The sequence below is a fragment of the Phyllostomus discolor genome, chromosome 8 (assembly GCF_004126475.2).
Source record: "Phyllostomus discolor isolate MPI-MPIP mPhyDis1 chromosome 8, mPhyDis1.pri.v3, whole genome shotgun sequence".
NCBI classification, from domain to species: Eukaryota; Metazoa; Chordata; class Mammalia; order Chiroptera; family Phyllostomidae; genus Phyllostomus; species Phyllostomus discolor.
Genome location: NC_040910.2, coordinates 86761347 through 86779093, shown reverse-complemented (window position 1 = coordinate 86779093; position 17747 = coordinate 86761347). Strand labels below are relative to the sequence as shown.

The 17747-nt window shown below is 37.5% G+C and overlaps 1 protein-coding gene across 1 annotated transcript in view; it reads right to left on the bottom strand.

The window, feature by feature from the left end:
* ABCA9 (ATP binding cassette subfamily A member 9) overlaps positions 1–13299 on the bottom strand; it is a 55368-nt gene extending 42069 nt beyond the window's left edge. The window contains exons 1-7 of the mRNA XM_036033443.1: positions 12771–13299; positions 9235–9332; positions 7758–7859; positions 6098–6305; positions 3900–4064; positions 3381–3484; positions 2445–2671 (exon numbers count right to left, since the gene is read on the bottom strand). Coding sequence (XP_035889336.1) covers positions 2445–2671; positions 3381–3484; positions 3900–4064; positions 6098–6305; positions 7758–7853 — 800 coding nt within the window. The 5' untranslated portion in view covers positions 7854–7859; positions 9235–9332; positions 12771–13299. The remainder of the gene's footprint in view (positions 1–2444; positions 2672–3380; positions 3485–3899; positions 4065–6097; positions 6306–7757; positions 7860–9234; positions 9333–12770) is intronic.
* Between the last annotated feature and the right edge of the window lie 4448 nt (positions 13300–17747).

The window sequence follows — 17747 nt, the reverse complement described above, 5'->3', positions numbered from 1 at the left end:
AAACAAATAAACAGGTAAACCAGGTAGCTAATTGCAAAAGAAGAATGAAACTGGGGGATAAAATGAGACTAATTAGGAGATGTTTTCAGGGAAAACATTTTTGAGGATTTGTCAGTTCTAGACGTGTTCTTTTGGTTAAGTAATTGCATAAACACCGTGGACCGAGAACAGATGAGGAAGAGGCACATGTTTTCTCTGAAGAGTCAGACAGCAAATAGTTCAGGCTTCTCAGCCCGTGTGGTCCCTGCTGCCACCACCCAATGCTGGCTTCAGCACAGAAGCGGTCACAGAAAACATGCAGATGCGTGTGGCTGGGTTCCAGCCATAGTTTATTTGTTGACTTTGAAATTTGGATTTTATGAGTTTTTAATGTGCCATAACATAGTTTTTTTTTCAAATACTTAAAAATGTAAAGGTATTCCTGGTTTGCAGATGTAAAAAATAGATGATTAGATAGAGGTTAGCTATAGATACAGATGTACACATAGGACATAAATATAGATTTATAGATGGATATGAAGGTATGTTATTTCATGTTATAAATGGCAAAGAAGCAGGAAGAAAGTTCTTTATAGGGCAAAGGGAATAAGTTTCCAATCATGTAAATCTGGGTCCAAGTTTTCTCTGCTGCATTGTAACTATCTGATCCTGAAAGGCAGTTATGTAATCTCTTTGAATGTCCTTATCCTCTACTGAAAAACAATAAGAGAATAAAATGAAATGTTGCATGTTATGGGTTTCCTATGGCAACTGGTCTATAGCATGTCCACAATGAATGCTTAGTTTTGTTTTAGTCAAAGTGGAAATTGCCATCACGTTTTGGGAAGTCTTGCCTAATTGTGATGATTCCCTTTGCACAATATACTTCCATTCATCTGAAATTGTTCATTTCTGCCCTTTATAAATCTCTTCTTAATTTCATCCATACCCCATACAAACAGAACGCCAGTCTTTTCTTATGGGGGGGGGCTCTTATTTTTTAATGCGTTGCCACCAGATTTATTTAATCTCTCTCTCTCTCTCTCTCTTTTATATTGGTTGCTTTTCTCTGATGCTCTGTTGATTTCCATGCTTCTTTAAAAATACAACGATCAGCCCTGGCTGGTATGGCTCAATGGATTGAGTGCTGGCCTGTGAACCAAAGAGTCACCAGTTCATTTCCCAGTCAGGGCACATGCCTGGGTTATGGGCTGGGTCCCCAGTAGGGGGCACGTGAGAGGCAACCACACACTGATGTTTCTCTCCCTTTCTTTCTTCCTCCCTACCCTCTCTCTAAAAATAAATTTTAAAAATATTAAAAAATTGCAGTAGCTAAAATTTCCTTCAGGACCGAATCCTGCAATTTTAATACAAAAAGAGACACCAGAAAAAAAACCCCTCCAAATTCTAGCCCAAATCAGCAATGCATTTTCTGCACTTTTTGCACTCAGTTTATTGAACATTTCTGGAGGAAAAATAAATTTGCTATAAATTGGCAGCATCAAAAATGTGTGGTCTTCCTACTTAACAGTATCTAATGTTTTTTAAAAGACTACACAGCATATATCTACAACTATTCTATATATTCTACAAATCTTATTTAACATGGAGAATAATATCACTGTGTAATAAGCACTCTCAAACCACTGCTATTTGACCCCAGAACTTATGCTTTTATTACTATATGTCTCAAAAACATAGTTTGGCTAAACTCATTAAAAATTTTGTTGCTAATTGGTTCCCTAACTTATATCTCTTGGACCATACTACTTCCCAATACTGAGGGTGAATTCACTTTAAGTACAGTAATTTCACTTTAAGTACATTTTTTAATGTACTTACTTTCATTTTAAGTATATTTCCTGTTTAATCCTCATGACCAAGAAGAGATAGATATTATCATCAGTGTTTAACAGAAGAGAAAAACCAAGGTTTAAAGACATCAGGTAGCTTGTTCAAGGTGGTAATGCTCAGATGGAGGCGGTCAGTGGCTTTCTGCCTCCCGACCCTGTTCTCACCATTCTGCTACACCTCCACCCAAGAAAGCTCTGTGCTTAAGGACAGGACATGGTTTTTTTCCCTTCAGTGTCATAAAAGTAAGAATTCATTTAATGTGGGGTCAAAATCAATCACCCTTTCTAATAAAATATCTGATATATTTCATCAAGCATTAGAAGCCCTAGATGCTATGTAGGTATTCACCCATCTATAGCAACTAGCAACTGAGAGTCATCGTTTTATTGGTTAGTGATCTGGGTTTCAGTAATCTATAGAATTAGACTTTCTTTAATTCAATGAAGTATAAAAAGTATCATTTACCAAGCTTACAAGTCCATCTACCTCATTCATTTATAACACACTCCTTTATGAAAGCCACCGAGTTTAAATAAGATACTTTATAGGTCTAGGGAGTCCAACCAACTCGCTCTGTTTATGCTGTGTGACACACTGGCCCTGTGATTTACCAGAATGCTGACTCTCGAAGTCCCATCATTGTCATCAGTGACTTAATGTACTGCCTTTCTTGCGCCACATTGATGGATACATAGTATATGAATGTAGAAAAAGAAATAATGCAGAAGAAAATGAAAACATCTGTCGCAACTCCTGCTTGGGCAACAAAAGGTAGTATCTTCATATTTATCCCAGTAACTGACATGAGCTGTTCCATCACCGAATGATTTGTTGTGATCTAAGGAAAGATATCAATAAACCAATTGTTATTACGGAGCTACTTATAACCTCATACATTTTTTCTCAATTATAAGAAATTACGTGCATTCCGCATTTAAATATACATGCCCATCGTGATCTGTCACCATGAAGTTCCTGCCACACTCCATTCTCTCTCTGATTCCTTGTAATATCCCTACCTACCATCTTCACTGCACAAAATTCTGCTCAATCTTGAAGTCTCAGCTGAAATGTCACTTTCAGCGGTAAGTCCTCTCTGGTATTTATCATCAGAGTATCTTCTGCTTCAGTGTTTGCCTGGCACACCATTTATAATGTCATGATAGATCCTAAACTCTTATTATGACTAAGTATCCATTGCTCTCCCCTCAGTCTTCAGTAACCCTGGAGAAAAACACCCACGTTCTACTTATTTCCTGCTCCTCGGTGCTTAGTGTAATGGTTTAAACACAGTCACGCACCACTTAACATCATTCTGCTCAGTGATGGGCTGCACATTTGACAGTGGTCCGTCACCTCGCCCAGTGACGCTGCCGTCCCAACATCACAGTGCGCAGTGGGGCAGGACTGCCTTGGAGTTGTTCAGTACATTGTGCCAAATAAAGTAAGTGAATAAATTAATTAAATATAAGATAGGACAATTCATAAGATAACCATCCATCAAAACTTAACTTACAATTCATTTGTTTCTTTAACTTCATACTCACTTCTATGATAGCAGCATTAATGGCAGCTTGAAAAGCTATAAAGCCTTTCTCCCAGAACAGTGAGGCTTCACACGTGACTTTGTTGTCTGTTGTCTGGCAAGGAGCTTTAGAAAAGGAAGAGCACAGCATAAACGGTTAGGATGGGATGGCACAACTGTGGCCATAGGGAAAATAAGAACTTCCAATGTTCCAACGTGCACTCCAAGTCCACAATAATATAAAGAATGGTAAGACTTTCCCAGTGAGGTTTGCAATGCACACCCAAGGAGAGTGGCTTTGTTAATATGAAGATCAGTTCTCAACAATTTCCCATTCAATCTTGTAATTCTCTCCATTAGCCAGGAATATTTTGTTGACCTTTGCTGTTGCTTGTGCTGAAAAAGCACTACATTTTATGTACAACATATACATGCTTTATGTGACTACATACATTGTACACTACATATGTATGTTTCTCTGTTCTCACATAAGCTTCCTTGTGACTAATCCCATAATAGCAAAAAAAAAAAGGAAAGTTACCTAAATGGTCTCTGTGTTCCTTCATTCTGGGGATTCTCGCTCCCCAGTAAAACTTCAAATGGTATGAGAAGTTATCATTAAAGATGACTCTCACTGCATCTATAGTATAGTTTAAATCCAGTTCACTCATGCTTTTTTCATCAGGCCAGCCCGTGATTGTTCTTCCTGCCATGCGAGAGAAGGGATTAATTATGAAAGACTTGTGCATGGTCCAAAGACAGCAGACCATGTTCAGTTGTGTTAAGTTGTGTTAAAGTTGTCTCTCCACCGAAAGCAGTGCTGATCATAAAGAAGGGATTCACGCCTGGTGTGCGTGGGGCTGGGGTGAGGGGGGGTGAATTCTAATGCTATAGATAAAATCAGAAGTGCTGTGTGGCAATCCTTTTTATCACAAATAGATTGTGCCTTTCCAAATGAAATAGTTAACCAATAATTTAAAGCACGATGAATTTGGAATATTAACAGTGCCAACGTACACATTTAAACTCACGTACACATGGCCCTACCTAAAGTTGCAATGTATACTACATTTATAAATATATCCTGTAATTATAATATACAGGGTGGCGTAAAAGTAGGCTTACAGTTGGTATGTATGCATAACACACAGTTTATTCATTATTATTTGTTAATTACCATTTTCCACATGAACAACTGTAAACCTACTTTTGTGCCATCCTGTATGTTTATGTTTGACAATGGTGTCATTATGGTCAAACTCCAAAGCCAGCATTAAGTTGTTAAATTTGGGGAGTGTTTTCTCAAGAGACTTTGTTTATTGGAGAATATGTGATATAAACGAATGATTCTTGCTGACCAAATTCAGGCCGTTAACCCAGTGTCAGGATTCTGTGGAATGCATCCACCTGGTGCAATTCAACATGTTCTATTGTCCTCGGTGTTTCCCGCCATCTGGCAGCCAGAGCAGAGGTTTAATGAGACTCAGGCCCCATCCTTTGGGCCAGACTATAGGTGGTGGCGTATTCTTTGGTCAGCACTATAATTTCTGACTGTCTCACTTTTTGTGACATTAGTAGCCACTGACACTCAGTGCCTAGATTCACTAATTAATTCAATGGGAGTTTCCAAATGAGGATGTTTTATTTCCATCCATTGTTTTTCACTTACTAGTAGAACATGTTTATCAAACAGTACTTTCCATCATCTGTTTGGTTACCCAATAGTACAGTACATGTAAGATAAATGCTGGTATTTCCCCTTTATTTACAAGTTTTCATAACAACTGATTTCCTATCATCTTCTCAAGGCAAACATTTTAAAATATTATGAAAACAAGCGAATGTACACTGAGTGAGTTTCAAATCATTGTATTTATTCTCGTGAAGCTTTCCATGTGCCCGAACCAGTGGGAGTCTCTTTAAGTTGACTGCTGAGGGGGTTTTTTGACACAAGCTATTGCTGTCAGTGGCTTCCTAGCTGTCTAGAAGGTCAAGATTCCTCAGCTTGTAACTCTCCTCTCCCAGATCCCTGTATCTCTTTTCTTCCCATCCTGAGACTCATGTGTTTCAAGGACACAAGGGTGAGAGAATTAGACTACTCTCTAATGACTTCTTTGGTATATCCCAGTTTACATATATAACAGTCTGGGAATAACGTTCTAACACTACATCACCGATCCACCTACTGAAAGTGGTTTCAGTCCTTCTCACATTGGCCCTCTCTTCTTGCAGTGGCTCCTGGCTTGTTCTTCAGCAGTTTGCATCCTCCTGGCAGGTGCATCAGACACCCTTGTTGGGGCTTCTTCCCTACTCACTCACACTTCCGGGCTCAAGGAAACACCTTATTTTCTATCTTGTTCTAAATATTGCCCACTGTTTGTTCGTTTTGCTCTTCAATTTCTTTCTCAATTGTTACGTATTTAAAGAGATGAAAAAATCATGCTGTCACCATTGGCTAATCTTTTCAGAATCTTCTCACAACATACATTTGAATAATCCTCCACTATTTCATTTTAATACGGACTATACAAAGGAAAACCTTTTTAACATAAAATTTCCTAGATAGAAAACTAGTAAACAGAGTAAGAAAATCTCCTTGATATTGGAAAGAAACAGACATTAATGTTGTTGATTAAATCCAGAAACTTAAACATTTAACACAGTTTATCAAGGAAATTCCAAAAGAAATTTGTGTATTTCACAAATAAGGAAATTACCATGAATTGCTGGAGAACATACCTTTAATGAATGGGGCTGAAGCCACTTTGTTCATGATCTCCTGAGTTGTTTTGGATTCAGGTGCAAATGCAATAACATAATCAGAATCATTAAAGTTATCTACACGTCCCAGGTCCATTGCAGGTATTTGAGGAAAGTCATTAGCGTGGTGTACTTCGGATGACAACAGGTATGCAAATAATGCTAGGAGAAGTGAGAAAAACCATTCCTACATGGCAATGAGAGGAAAACGAAGCAAATCAACAGGAGTTCAACCACAGATTAATCCTCCCAAACAGTTTCAAACACTTAATTTTTAATGTAGTTTGGATTCCATTTTTTTGTCTCCCACTTTTTAAATGTCCCAATTTTCTTTAATCTGCACATTTTAAAATATGCACATCTTCTGTCAAGACAGAATTGTAGCATCAGTTCCAATTATAATCGAGAATCTAAGCTTATCACACTTTCACTAAAGTTTTACAGGCTGGATTGTTTCATGGATGGCCCAAAGGTTTAGAGTCGTGCTGACAATGATAAAAATATGTTAGGTGGCATGAAATAAATGACCAACTTCCATCAACGGGAACAAGGTCATATTTTCATCTTCTGCTTCTAGTATGTGGAAGGAGATAGGGCCAAAATATTGCTTATATCAAAGAATTTTAAAAGTCTTTGTCATTGCAGCCACATTCTGGAATTGGAAATGCAACAGAATGTATGTGAAGTCTATGATAAAAACAGGCTTTATTATTTAATTTTAATTTTACACACGTGGCCTTTACAAGAGGTATACACCTTACTCTCCATATGGTCTGATTTTAGCTCTATGTGTAGGCTAACACACAATGCTTATGTAAAAAGAATGAAAATGATGGTAGCAAAGCATCTCTATAGAGTAGGAACCAACTTCTATATTTATATTCATATAATCCTTACTCCATGCAGGGATTTTTATACAGCTTATTCCTGCCCAATGCAAGCATTCGGTACATACTGATTGAAAGAACGCACACACACACCCCGTCCATGAGATCGAATGTTAATATTTCAGCCCTTGATCTATGGGTACTTTATAAGTACCTTTTTTAACTTACTGAATATATTTTTCTGAGTTTACTACACAAAGCACACCTAATCATTCTTATCATTACAGAAAATAAATACTATCTTAATAGAAGCAGAAGGTCAAAATGCACTCCCTTTCCTCTTTGTTTATATGCCCATTACACTGATATCATCCATATCCATAACACGATTGTATGGAAGTGCTACATTTTGCCTTTTGAAAGCTTTTTAAGACTTTGCCTTAATTTCTGAATTCATTCTAGATTAAGTGCTGCATCTTTCTTTGACTTTGACCCCGAACTTGCGAACCTATTCCTTCATGAGTTTCAAATGATTTCAGGCACTAAGATTTGTTATCTCTGCATATAAAGATGTGACTTTATTTTTCATTATCTATTATGAATTATTTTTCAAATGCCTTAAGGCATATAATAATAATATATTTTCAAGGAACCTTCTCTGAGATAACAGCAAAGACCAAAATTCGAAAAAACTCCAGTCAGTTAGAAATAGAGTACATACGACACATTAAATAATGAAGCTACAGTGTTTGTGCTGCCTGAACAAAATATTTCTTCCTCTTCTATCAGAACACATAGACCCTGAGCCATACCAACAAGGTTTCTCTCTTCATCCTCCATTTTTTAAGGAAGTTCTTGCTGAGAAGAGCCCACGTTTGCTGACCCACGCTTATGTGCCTCTTGCTCATTCTGACCTGTTTATTTTAAAATGAAGACGTAAAGGAAGTAAATAAGGAGGCATGAAAAAGAAAACATTGTTCAATCAAGAGAAAGAGCATAACAATGTTTCAAATTGCTTGCGTAGCAAAGAAGGGAGCTGGAGAGCTTAAAAAAAAAACATGTAAAAGGATGTTCAAGCTCGTTGAAAGAAATTAAACATTTTTTAAATTATTAGATAAAATTTATGTTTACTCCCCAATGGACTGACAAAGATTAGAGAGTTTAACAGAGTCAAGTGTTGTCCCTTCACTGGCACGGTTCAATTTTCTAGCAGGGATAAGGGAACTTGATGTCCTGCTGGTGTGAGGATTGACTTATGCAACCATTTCAGTGATTCATTACCGATTCGTTACTGCAGCCCTCAGTCAATTCAGCTGCGGGGTATGTGTGCTGAAGAAATTTTCACGTGAGTCCTTGTGGGGACCTTTATGGAGATCCTCTTCATAATGTGGATTATTGTGACACAGTGTGGTAAGTCATATTTTAACCAATACAGCGCATAGAATACTATGCAGGGTTCAGAAGCAGCAGGTGGGTAGCCACCTATCAACACGAAGAGATCTTAAAACATAGTGCCAATGTTTTAAAAGTAAGGAAATGTTGAGAGTTATGTCACACTGTCATTTATATTAATTAACACCTCACACATTACACATTTTCCAAGAATATCCAGGAACTAAAGGATCATTATGAAGTACAACGAAAAGGTTATGTGTGGCAGTGGGAGTTGGGAACAGAGGTTGAGTATAACATGGGTTATTTATGGAAATGAATAACCAAAACACAACAAAAATCCATCTTTGTTTGAACCAATCATTTCGTGTGCCATGAAATCAAAAGTATGATTAACTCCAAAAACTTCCTTGCCCACCATTAAAAGACAAACAAACAAACAATGAGTCTAACAGCAACAAAACCCAAAAGTGAGGAGATAGAAATTCTTACGAAATTTCAGAGAATTCCCTACTGTTCATTATGGCTAAAACAAAGAGAGATGGGAAGTAATTCTGAATATAGGATGTTGGGCAGAAAATAGTATTAACTAGTTACTAATGATGGTTTCTATGTTTCAGGCAGTTCTAAGTATTTCTAAGAATTAAGTAGTTTAATCCTCACAATAAACATTTGGGATAGATCTTATGAACTTGGTTTTACAGGTGAAGAGGATGAGACACAGAGAGGCAGAGCGACTCTGCAAACACAGCTAAAGGCAACACAACCAGGGCTTTCACGGAGACGGCCAAGCTCTGGGGCCGCGCTCCTAGCCAGGGCACCAAGCTGGTGTGGAAACTTATCTGGGGGTGTGTGGGCCATGTCTCCCTTTGGTGCAGGAATAGAGATCCTTCCTACCAGCGTCCCAACGGGCAGCCAGGGGCTTCGGGAGGGATCTGCTCAGGCTTTTAGCCCCAGACTTCAGTTCCTGCGATCGCTAGCAGAAAGCCCAAATGCTGGAACAGAAAGAAAGGTGGGTTACCCTCAAAAGGCAAAGAAAATACGTAATATGAAAAAGGAACTATATGACAATAAGCAGAAGGAACTTTTAAAATCTTCCCCTTAAAGACCATAATAAGATTTTAAAAAAGGTAGAAAGAAATTACAAAAAACTACCATACTAAAAATTCCCATTTAAGTCATAAAGAACACATCTTCTACAATACAGAGAAAATTTTGTAGTCCTCTCAATTTTTCAAAGAAAATTTGAACATATTTGAAAATAATGAGATTAAAAATAACTAAAATGAAGAGAAAAATAATAAAAAGTAAAGTATTTGGTGAAGCAATATCCAAAAAGAAGAAAATACAGTTATAAGAAAAATACATTGTAAACAACACAATGGAAATAATTTTTCAAAGTAGTGGGAAGACATGCATATTTCCCAAAAGGCTCTCCACGTACCAAATATAGTTACATAGAAATATCAAAAGTAATATTTATGAAATTAAAGGATAAAGGGAAAAATCTATAGAGAATCAAGTTTACAGGACCGAAATGGAGTAGTTCCGGAGGGAGTAATCTGTTTTTAATGAAACAAAAGTCAGCCCAATATCTCCAAAGTAGAATTGGAAAAGTGATTTGTTCAACTTCCTTTTGAAAAACATACCCAGATAGACAAAACTAAAGAAGAACACTGAAGAAAATCTATTTGCAATAAAACTAGAATATGATTTAACCCCATGCCATACCACACTTTGATTCTTACAAAATAGATGGTACGGTTTTATTGCCAGTAGAAAAGAGCACCCCAAATAATTATCAGGCCCTTATGCCTATGGACTTCAGCCATGCATATGAATGCATGGGAGGGAGGTGGCAATGTGGATAAGGGGTGAATGATCACAGATACAAGAATAAGACATATACATTTGTACCTGGAGGTCCTTGAACTGGAAATGCCGTCTAGGCAATGTAGGCGTAACTATTTGCAGGCACCCAGGTTTCTCTGCTGTTGTCAGTGAGAGAAAATTATCCCTTCACTCCATTTTATGGGTTCAACCTTGGCCTTGCAGGAGGAGAGAACTAGCCTTGGGGCTTACACACAGATCCACCACTCAGTCAGACTGTCAGTTTCCAATATGTGGTCCAAGTCATCAGCAACTGTCTATAGAGCTGTTTGCAGAGAGCATTCTAATTTTAGTCTAGAACCTATATAACTACCTAAATTCAGGACATACCCGTTAATGGCCATGAACTGATCACTTTGAACCTAATGAAGGCAGCAGATTTCGGATATGACACTCGATCTGGTAGTAGTGGTGTCATGTCATTGTTTATATGGTCGCCTTCGTGCAGCCCAAGAACTACTAGTGTATTTCCCAGAACGTGCTACGTAATTGCCCTGCACAGGGCATATCTTATTATTTTCCCATAAGGCAGAATAACAAAAAGACTCTGAAACGTTTAGCATGTGAATGGCCATGATTTATCTTAGTTGATAAAGAAAACAAAAGACCTAATCTTAGTTAATAAGCCCAACACTCTAGGAGGGGGAATTGGCCCAGGAACTGTTGCAAGGACAGTGCTTGGAGCACAGGGCTCGTTGGCCAATGAAGCCTGGGGTTTAAAGGTAGCGGTACCCTCCTTTGGTGCCATATTACACAGGGATGGAAACCATAAGGTTGCTATTGTGCTCTTCCTTTATTTTACTAATGAGGTTGCTCTTGGCTCTTAGGTTCAAGGACTAAAATCCTGATTTTATTCACGCGGCAGGGGCAAAGCCATAACTATGTGGCCCCCTGCTGGTGACTCGGGAGGCAACTCAAATGGGAAGTTACCTACTTGAGCCAGCCTGGGATGGGGGCACTGCCAGAGACAGAGCCTAACTATACTTTATTGATGGCAATACTGTGCTGTTGCTACTTAAGTCAAGGAATAATTAAAGAGAACTGGTATGCAGAATAATGCTCCTATTCTAATCCCAGAATTTGGGGACATATTACATTATACAGCAAAAGAGAATTAAGGTATGGCATCAGATGGGAGTAAGTTTGCTGAATGACTGATTTTAAATCAGGGAGGTAATCCTGGGTTATGTGAGCAGACCCAATGCAATCACAAGGGTCCTTAAAAATGGAAGAAGGGGGCAGAAGAGGAGGTCAGAGTGCTGGGATATTATAAAGATTCAGCCATTGCTGGCTTTGATGATGGAGGGAAAAGGGCATGAGCCAGGGAACAGGGAAGCCTCTAGAAGCTGTAAGGGCAAGAAAACAGATCCTTGAGTACATCCTCCGGAAAGGAACGCAGACCTGCTGACACCTTGAGTTTAGTCCAGTGACACTCACCTCACATGCCTTACCCCCTAAACTCTAAGACAGTAAACCTGTTTCATTTTAAGCCATTAAGTATGAGATCGCTTGTCAGAGCAGCAATATAAAACTAATACAGGAACACGAAAGGAAGACTGGGAACCAGGCAGGGTGAAATTCTAACATTGTCTAAGGCAAGGGCTTCCTTCCACGATGTGCCATTTATGGTACGCAGGGCATGAATTTATGTTTAAAAATCGCCCGGGAGTGGACAGAATCCAGAAGCTCTGTGGGTGAGCCTCTGATGACAGGGCACCAAAGCAGGCTCCAACAGTCCGGAGGACTCAACTGGATCAACTGCAGCATTTTGGGTTAGGAAGTCACTACTGTGGTATCCCAAAGGGTTAAATACACTGCCTGAGCGCCTAGTCTTTCTTCCTGTGGGTTAGTGCATTTGTTGAAAATTACTTATGGATAAAGAATAATTAACATGATCCAATTGTCATAACGGTGGCTATTTATCTCTCACTATTAAGACTGATTTTTCCCCACAGCACGCCCTGATATGAATACCAGGAAATGATACTACTCAGCATAGTAGCACAAAATGCCTAACTAGCTTACATTGCTCTGAAAATCATGTGGTATAGAGATAATAACTTGGCTATAAAACTCCAGTCATGTCCTGTCGGATAGAATTCCTAGTATTTAGAGAATAAATACAATGCGCGATAAATTATATCAAAATTCTTATGATAAACAAGGTCAAATAAAAATATTGTCCCAAGTTTTCTTGATGAAAATATTCTCAAGCGAGTTAAAACAATTCAAAACTCTAAAATGGTGTACATTCCTCAATGCCTACAAATTCTCTGGCAGTAAAATTGAAAACAAACAGTAAAGAATAAGTAATTCTAATAACTTGGCATATAGCTCACGCTTGCAAAGAGGAAACATAAACTTACATTCCTTTCAATTTCTCCAATAGCTTATTAGATAGTATATGCTATTTGTCCAAATATGCTATTAATGATGGGGTAAAAATGAGGGGAAAAATCTTAGCTTTCCAACTGATTATTTACCCATACACTATAAAATACTCAGATGATCTGAGAAATCAAAACGACTCATTAAGAACTTACTGCATTTCATAGCTTCCATCCAAATGTTTGGCATTTCCTATTTGAAGTCATAGGTTATATTTTCACATGCAAAACAACCACAGTTACAGAGGTTGACTTACTCTCAGGAAATCTGGAACGAGAATCTAGAAACAGTTCATCCATGGGTCTCTGCGTGTCCTGGAGAAGAATTCACATTCCTTTTAGGTCGCTACTACATCATGCTTTTAATTTCATGTTTATTGTGAATAGTTCCATTTTAGAATAATTTCCGAGAAGGATTATGGTCTTAATTCAGACAAGCTGCCAAAAACTCGCTGCTCACATCACATGGTGACTTCTTTACAGTTTTCCATTTCTTTGTCTCCCCGCCAGTTCCCCAGCAGGGAGTGTGTAGTTGCAGATGGCTGGCTGGACAGATCAAAACGTTACGAACTATCAAACCAGAAAGAGTTTAGTTTGTCTCAATTAGCTTTTTCATACAAGGTCCTAATGGGAGAGTTGTTCCCCGCAAACAATCTTTTAAAGAAACATGAGTTCAGAGAAAAGCACCACAGGGAGAAGTGGAGGGAAAAAAAAAAAATAGACAGTACTGGCTGGGTAGCTCAGTTGGTTAGAGCAACATCCCAATACGCCAAGGTTGCAGATTCAATCTCTGGTCAGGGCACACGCAAGAAACAACCAATAAAAACATGACTAAGTGGAACAACAAATCAATGTTTCTCTCTTTCTCTTTCTCTCTCCCCACTGTCTCTCTCTCTCTAAAATAATAAATAAAAAATTAACAAAAAATAAAAAGGGAGAAAAAATAGCTAGAAATGTACTAATCAGGCCAGAAAGGAACTCTAAACCTTCCACTGTAAGTTAGTTCTTAAAAGCTGGACTTGGAAACATGGCAACAAAGCAATGTGATTTTTTTCAGGATAACAAAATGAACTCAAAATTTTTATCTGTATCCCAGTCACATTGTGTGCCTGCTATCTATAGCATCTTTTGTGGAATGTAAAATAGGAAAAACCTTAGAGTAATGTCATTAAAAAGTAAAAAAAAATAAATATATAACCTGCACTCCATAACTTAGTTATTTCTGCCACAAGTCCCAGAAAACAAACTACTTCTGTAAGCAACTACTGATTTTCAGCGTGTCCTATTTTCCATATTGTTGACAAAACCTTTTTAACAGGAAAGAGCTGCCATTCTATCTTTTTTAAACAACTCATGTAAGTCTAAGACAAGGCAGTTTCGAAACTTCTTATAATTCATAAAGTTTATCTTAGCTGAAGAAGAAAGGAGAAAAAGTAAGAACCACTACCTTTCTTCCTGAGGTCGATAAGTCTAAGTTCTTTGGAGCTGTCATTACTTCCTGAATACACAGTTGAGGAAGAAAGGATGTGTTTGCATGCAATTCTTTGATCAATAGCCTCTGCGTCTCACTGTCCAAGCATGTCTCATGAAATCTTCCTTACCTATTTCCCATCCCCTGAATATTTATCCTACTATGTTTACTCTTTGATTAGTTACATGTGTTTAGAAATTGCTCAGCAAGCAAAGTAGAAGCAGATTGAATTCATTAACATGTAAAACTGTCAAACATTTATAAAAAAGGACTCTGATTGTTTCTGTATGTCTACTGTCTTCTGCAGATAATACCAAATTATCACATTTAATAACATCACCAGCGTTTGCACACGGGGAATGAATATAATATAGGAAATTGTTTTTGGTAACTTTTTCCCTAGAACTTTGTATCTAGGATAGAGCTGATGAATTCTGGACCTAGTGGACTTTCAGGCTCTATTCTTTTCCTTCAACAAATTGCCTCTTCCTTTGCATGTGCTGCTACGTAACCTCTGCAGCACTAGAACAGAGCAAGCCCACTCTCGTTAATCTTCCTTTTCAATGTTTTCTTAATCAAAGTCTTATGTCTTCATGCTTCTAAATAAACTTTAGTATTAGCCTGACAATTTAAAAAGAAAAGTCTCACCCTGGCTGGTGTGGCTCAGAGGACTGAGCACCAGACTGTGAAACAAAGGGTCATTGGTTCAATTCCCAGTCAGGGCAAATGCCTGGATTGTGAGCCAGGTCGCCAGTAGGGGGTGTGCGAGGGACAACCACACATTGAAGTTTCTCTCCCTCTTTCCCTTCCTTCCCCTCTCTTTAAAAACAAATAAGTAAAATATTTTTTAAAATAAAAAGAAAAGAAAAAGGATAGTCTCATTGGGAGTTCAAAAGTGGAATGCCACTGACTTTGTAGCATAATGTATTACTTAGCAACAACACATGGCATTTTCTATGTGCAAAACACACTTAAATATTAACACATTTAATCAAGATAATAATCTCATGTGGTAGGCACTATTATAATAACCCCCATTTCACAGATTTTAAAAAAGTGAGGCCCACAGAGTTTAAATAACTTGCCTGAATTTACACAACTGGCAAGTAACAGAACATGGGTTAGACCCAGACCATCTGCAGCCTGTGAGTTCAAGTAAATGCTCTTCTGTCCCACACATGTGTGTCTGTTCATTCAGTGATTCTCACTTCAGGTGCATGCATTTTACAGTTCTCCTTGCCTTTTGCTTCACATATTTTGCAGCAATATCTCCAGTGCCAGAAGCTGTATAGATTTCATGCGATGGACTTGGTGTTGGGCGAAAACATTCCTTGAGACTCTTTTCTGACTACTTATGGGAAATATGGGTTGGTCAAAAAGTCCATATGGTTTTTTCTGTAAAATAAATGACACATTTTTCATTTTCTTCAATGACTCTATTGACCGGGATATTTTGAGTGTATCAGCTATCTCCTTCATAGTGTAACATTGTTTGTTCTCAGTTAATGTCTCCATTTGATCGCTATCAACTCCAACTGGTCTACCCGACTGTGGAGTATCGTCCTGTGAGGAATCTCCAGCATGAAATTTCACAAACCACTTTTGACACATCCAATCAGTCATAGCATCTTCTCCATTCACTGCACAACTTTTTTTTGCATTTCAGTTGCATTTTTACCTTTCTTGAAGTAATAAAGCATAATACACTAAAAAATGTTGCTTATATCTTTCCATATTCAATGTTAAAATGGCTACACAAAAATTCACCAATTTTGATTTTTTTTAAAAATGAACACTGATATGATAGCTGTCACAATGCAATCTAATAAAATTGTTTCAAATGAAGTTAGAGACAGCTAAGCATGACTAAAGCCATCTTACGGAAAAAAACAAATGAACTTTTTGGGCAACCATGGGCCTGGCATCATGGGACCTGCGTGCTGTCCTCAACACTGTGAGTGCAAATGCAGGAAAACCTGATTTTCAGAGAGAGAAGAATGAGGTGGCCCAGCACCCTGAGAAAGAGAGAGACTGATTACATTTATTCCTAGGTGTTTTATTTTTATGTTCAGAAGCAGTTGTTAATGACATTGTTTTCTTAGATTCCATTTCTTTTAGTTCATTATTACCATGTAAAGTGCAACTGATTTCTGGATATTTATTTTGTATTCTGCTACTTTACTGAATTCATCGATCAGTTCTAGTATTTTTTTGGTGGAATCTGTAGAGTTCTCTATATACGTATCATGTCATCAAAAAATAATGACAGTTTTACTTGTTGCTTTTCAATTTGGATGACTTTTACTTCTTCTTCTTGTCTGATTGCTTCCTGCTGTGGCTAGGACTTCCAGGACTATGTTAAATAAGAGAGGTGAAAGCAGATATCCCTATTCCTGGTCTTAAGGAAAATGCTTGTGGCTTTTGCCCATAGGGTATGATGTTGGCTAGGGGGTTGTCATGTATGGCCTTTATTGAGGTATGTTTCCTCTATTCCCACTTTGCTGAGAGTTTTTATCATAAATGGGTGCTGGATTTTATCAAATGCTTTTTCTGCATCTATTGATATGAGCATGTGGGTTTTTTATCCATCATTTTGTTTATGTGGTGTATCACGTTTATTGATTTATGGATATTGTACCAACCTTGCATCCCTGGAATAAATCCCACTTATTTCAAAAACATATAATAAAATACCTAGAAATAAATTTAGCAAAAATGTAAAACACTCGTACCTGAAAAATCATAAGACATTAAAGAAAAAAATTGAAGAAGATACAAATAAATGGAAGCATATATTATGTTCATGGACAGGAAGAATTGACATCATTAAAATGTCCATATTACCTAAAGCAATTTATAGATTCAATGCAATTCCTATCAAGATACCAATAGTATATTTCACAGAACTAGAATAAGTATTCCAAAAATTTATATGGAACCACAAAAGAATCTGAATAGCCACAGCAATCTTGAGAAAGAACAAAGTTGGAGGCATCATGCTACCTACTATCAAATTATATTACAAGACGATAGTAATCAAAACAGCATGGTACCGGCATAAAAACAGACTTACAGATCAATGGAACATAATGGAGAGCACAGAAATAAACCCATGCCCTTATGGTCAGTTAATATTTGACAAAGGAGGCAAAAACATACAATGGGATAAAGATACTTTATTCAACAAATAATGTTGAGAAAATTGAACAGATATGTGCAAAAAATGACCACCTTTTTACACCATACACAAGAATAAACTCAAAATAAATTAAAGCCATTAATTTTAGGATCAAAACCATTTAAAAATCCTAAAAGAAAACCTAGGCAGTGAAATCTCAGACAATTCTAATAATGATATTTTTTTCTGATCTGTCTCCTCAGTCAAGGGAAACAAGAAAATAAACAAATGGGACTACATCAAACTAAAAAGTTTTGTACAGCAAAGAAACCATCAACAAAAGGCAACCTACTTAATGAGAGAACATATTCTCCAATGATACATCTGATAAGGAGTTAATATCTAAAGTGTATAAAGAACTTACATAACTCAACACATGTGTGCGCGTGCACACACACACACACACACACACACAAAAACCAATCTAATTTTAAAAATGGTCAAAAGACCTGAAGAGTCATTTCTCCATAGAGGACACATAGAT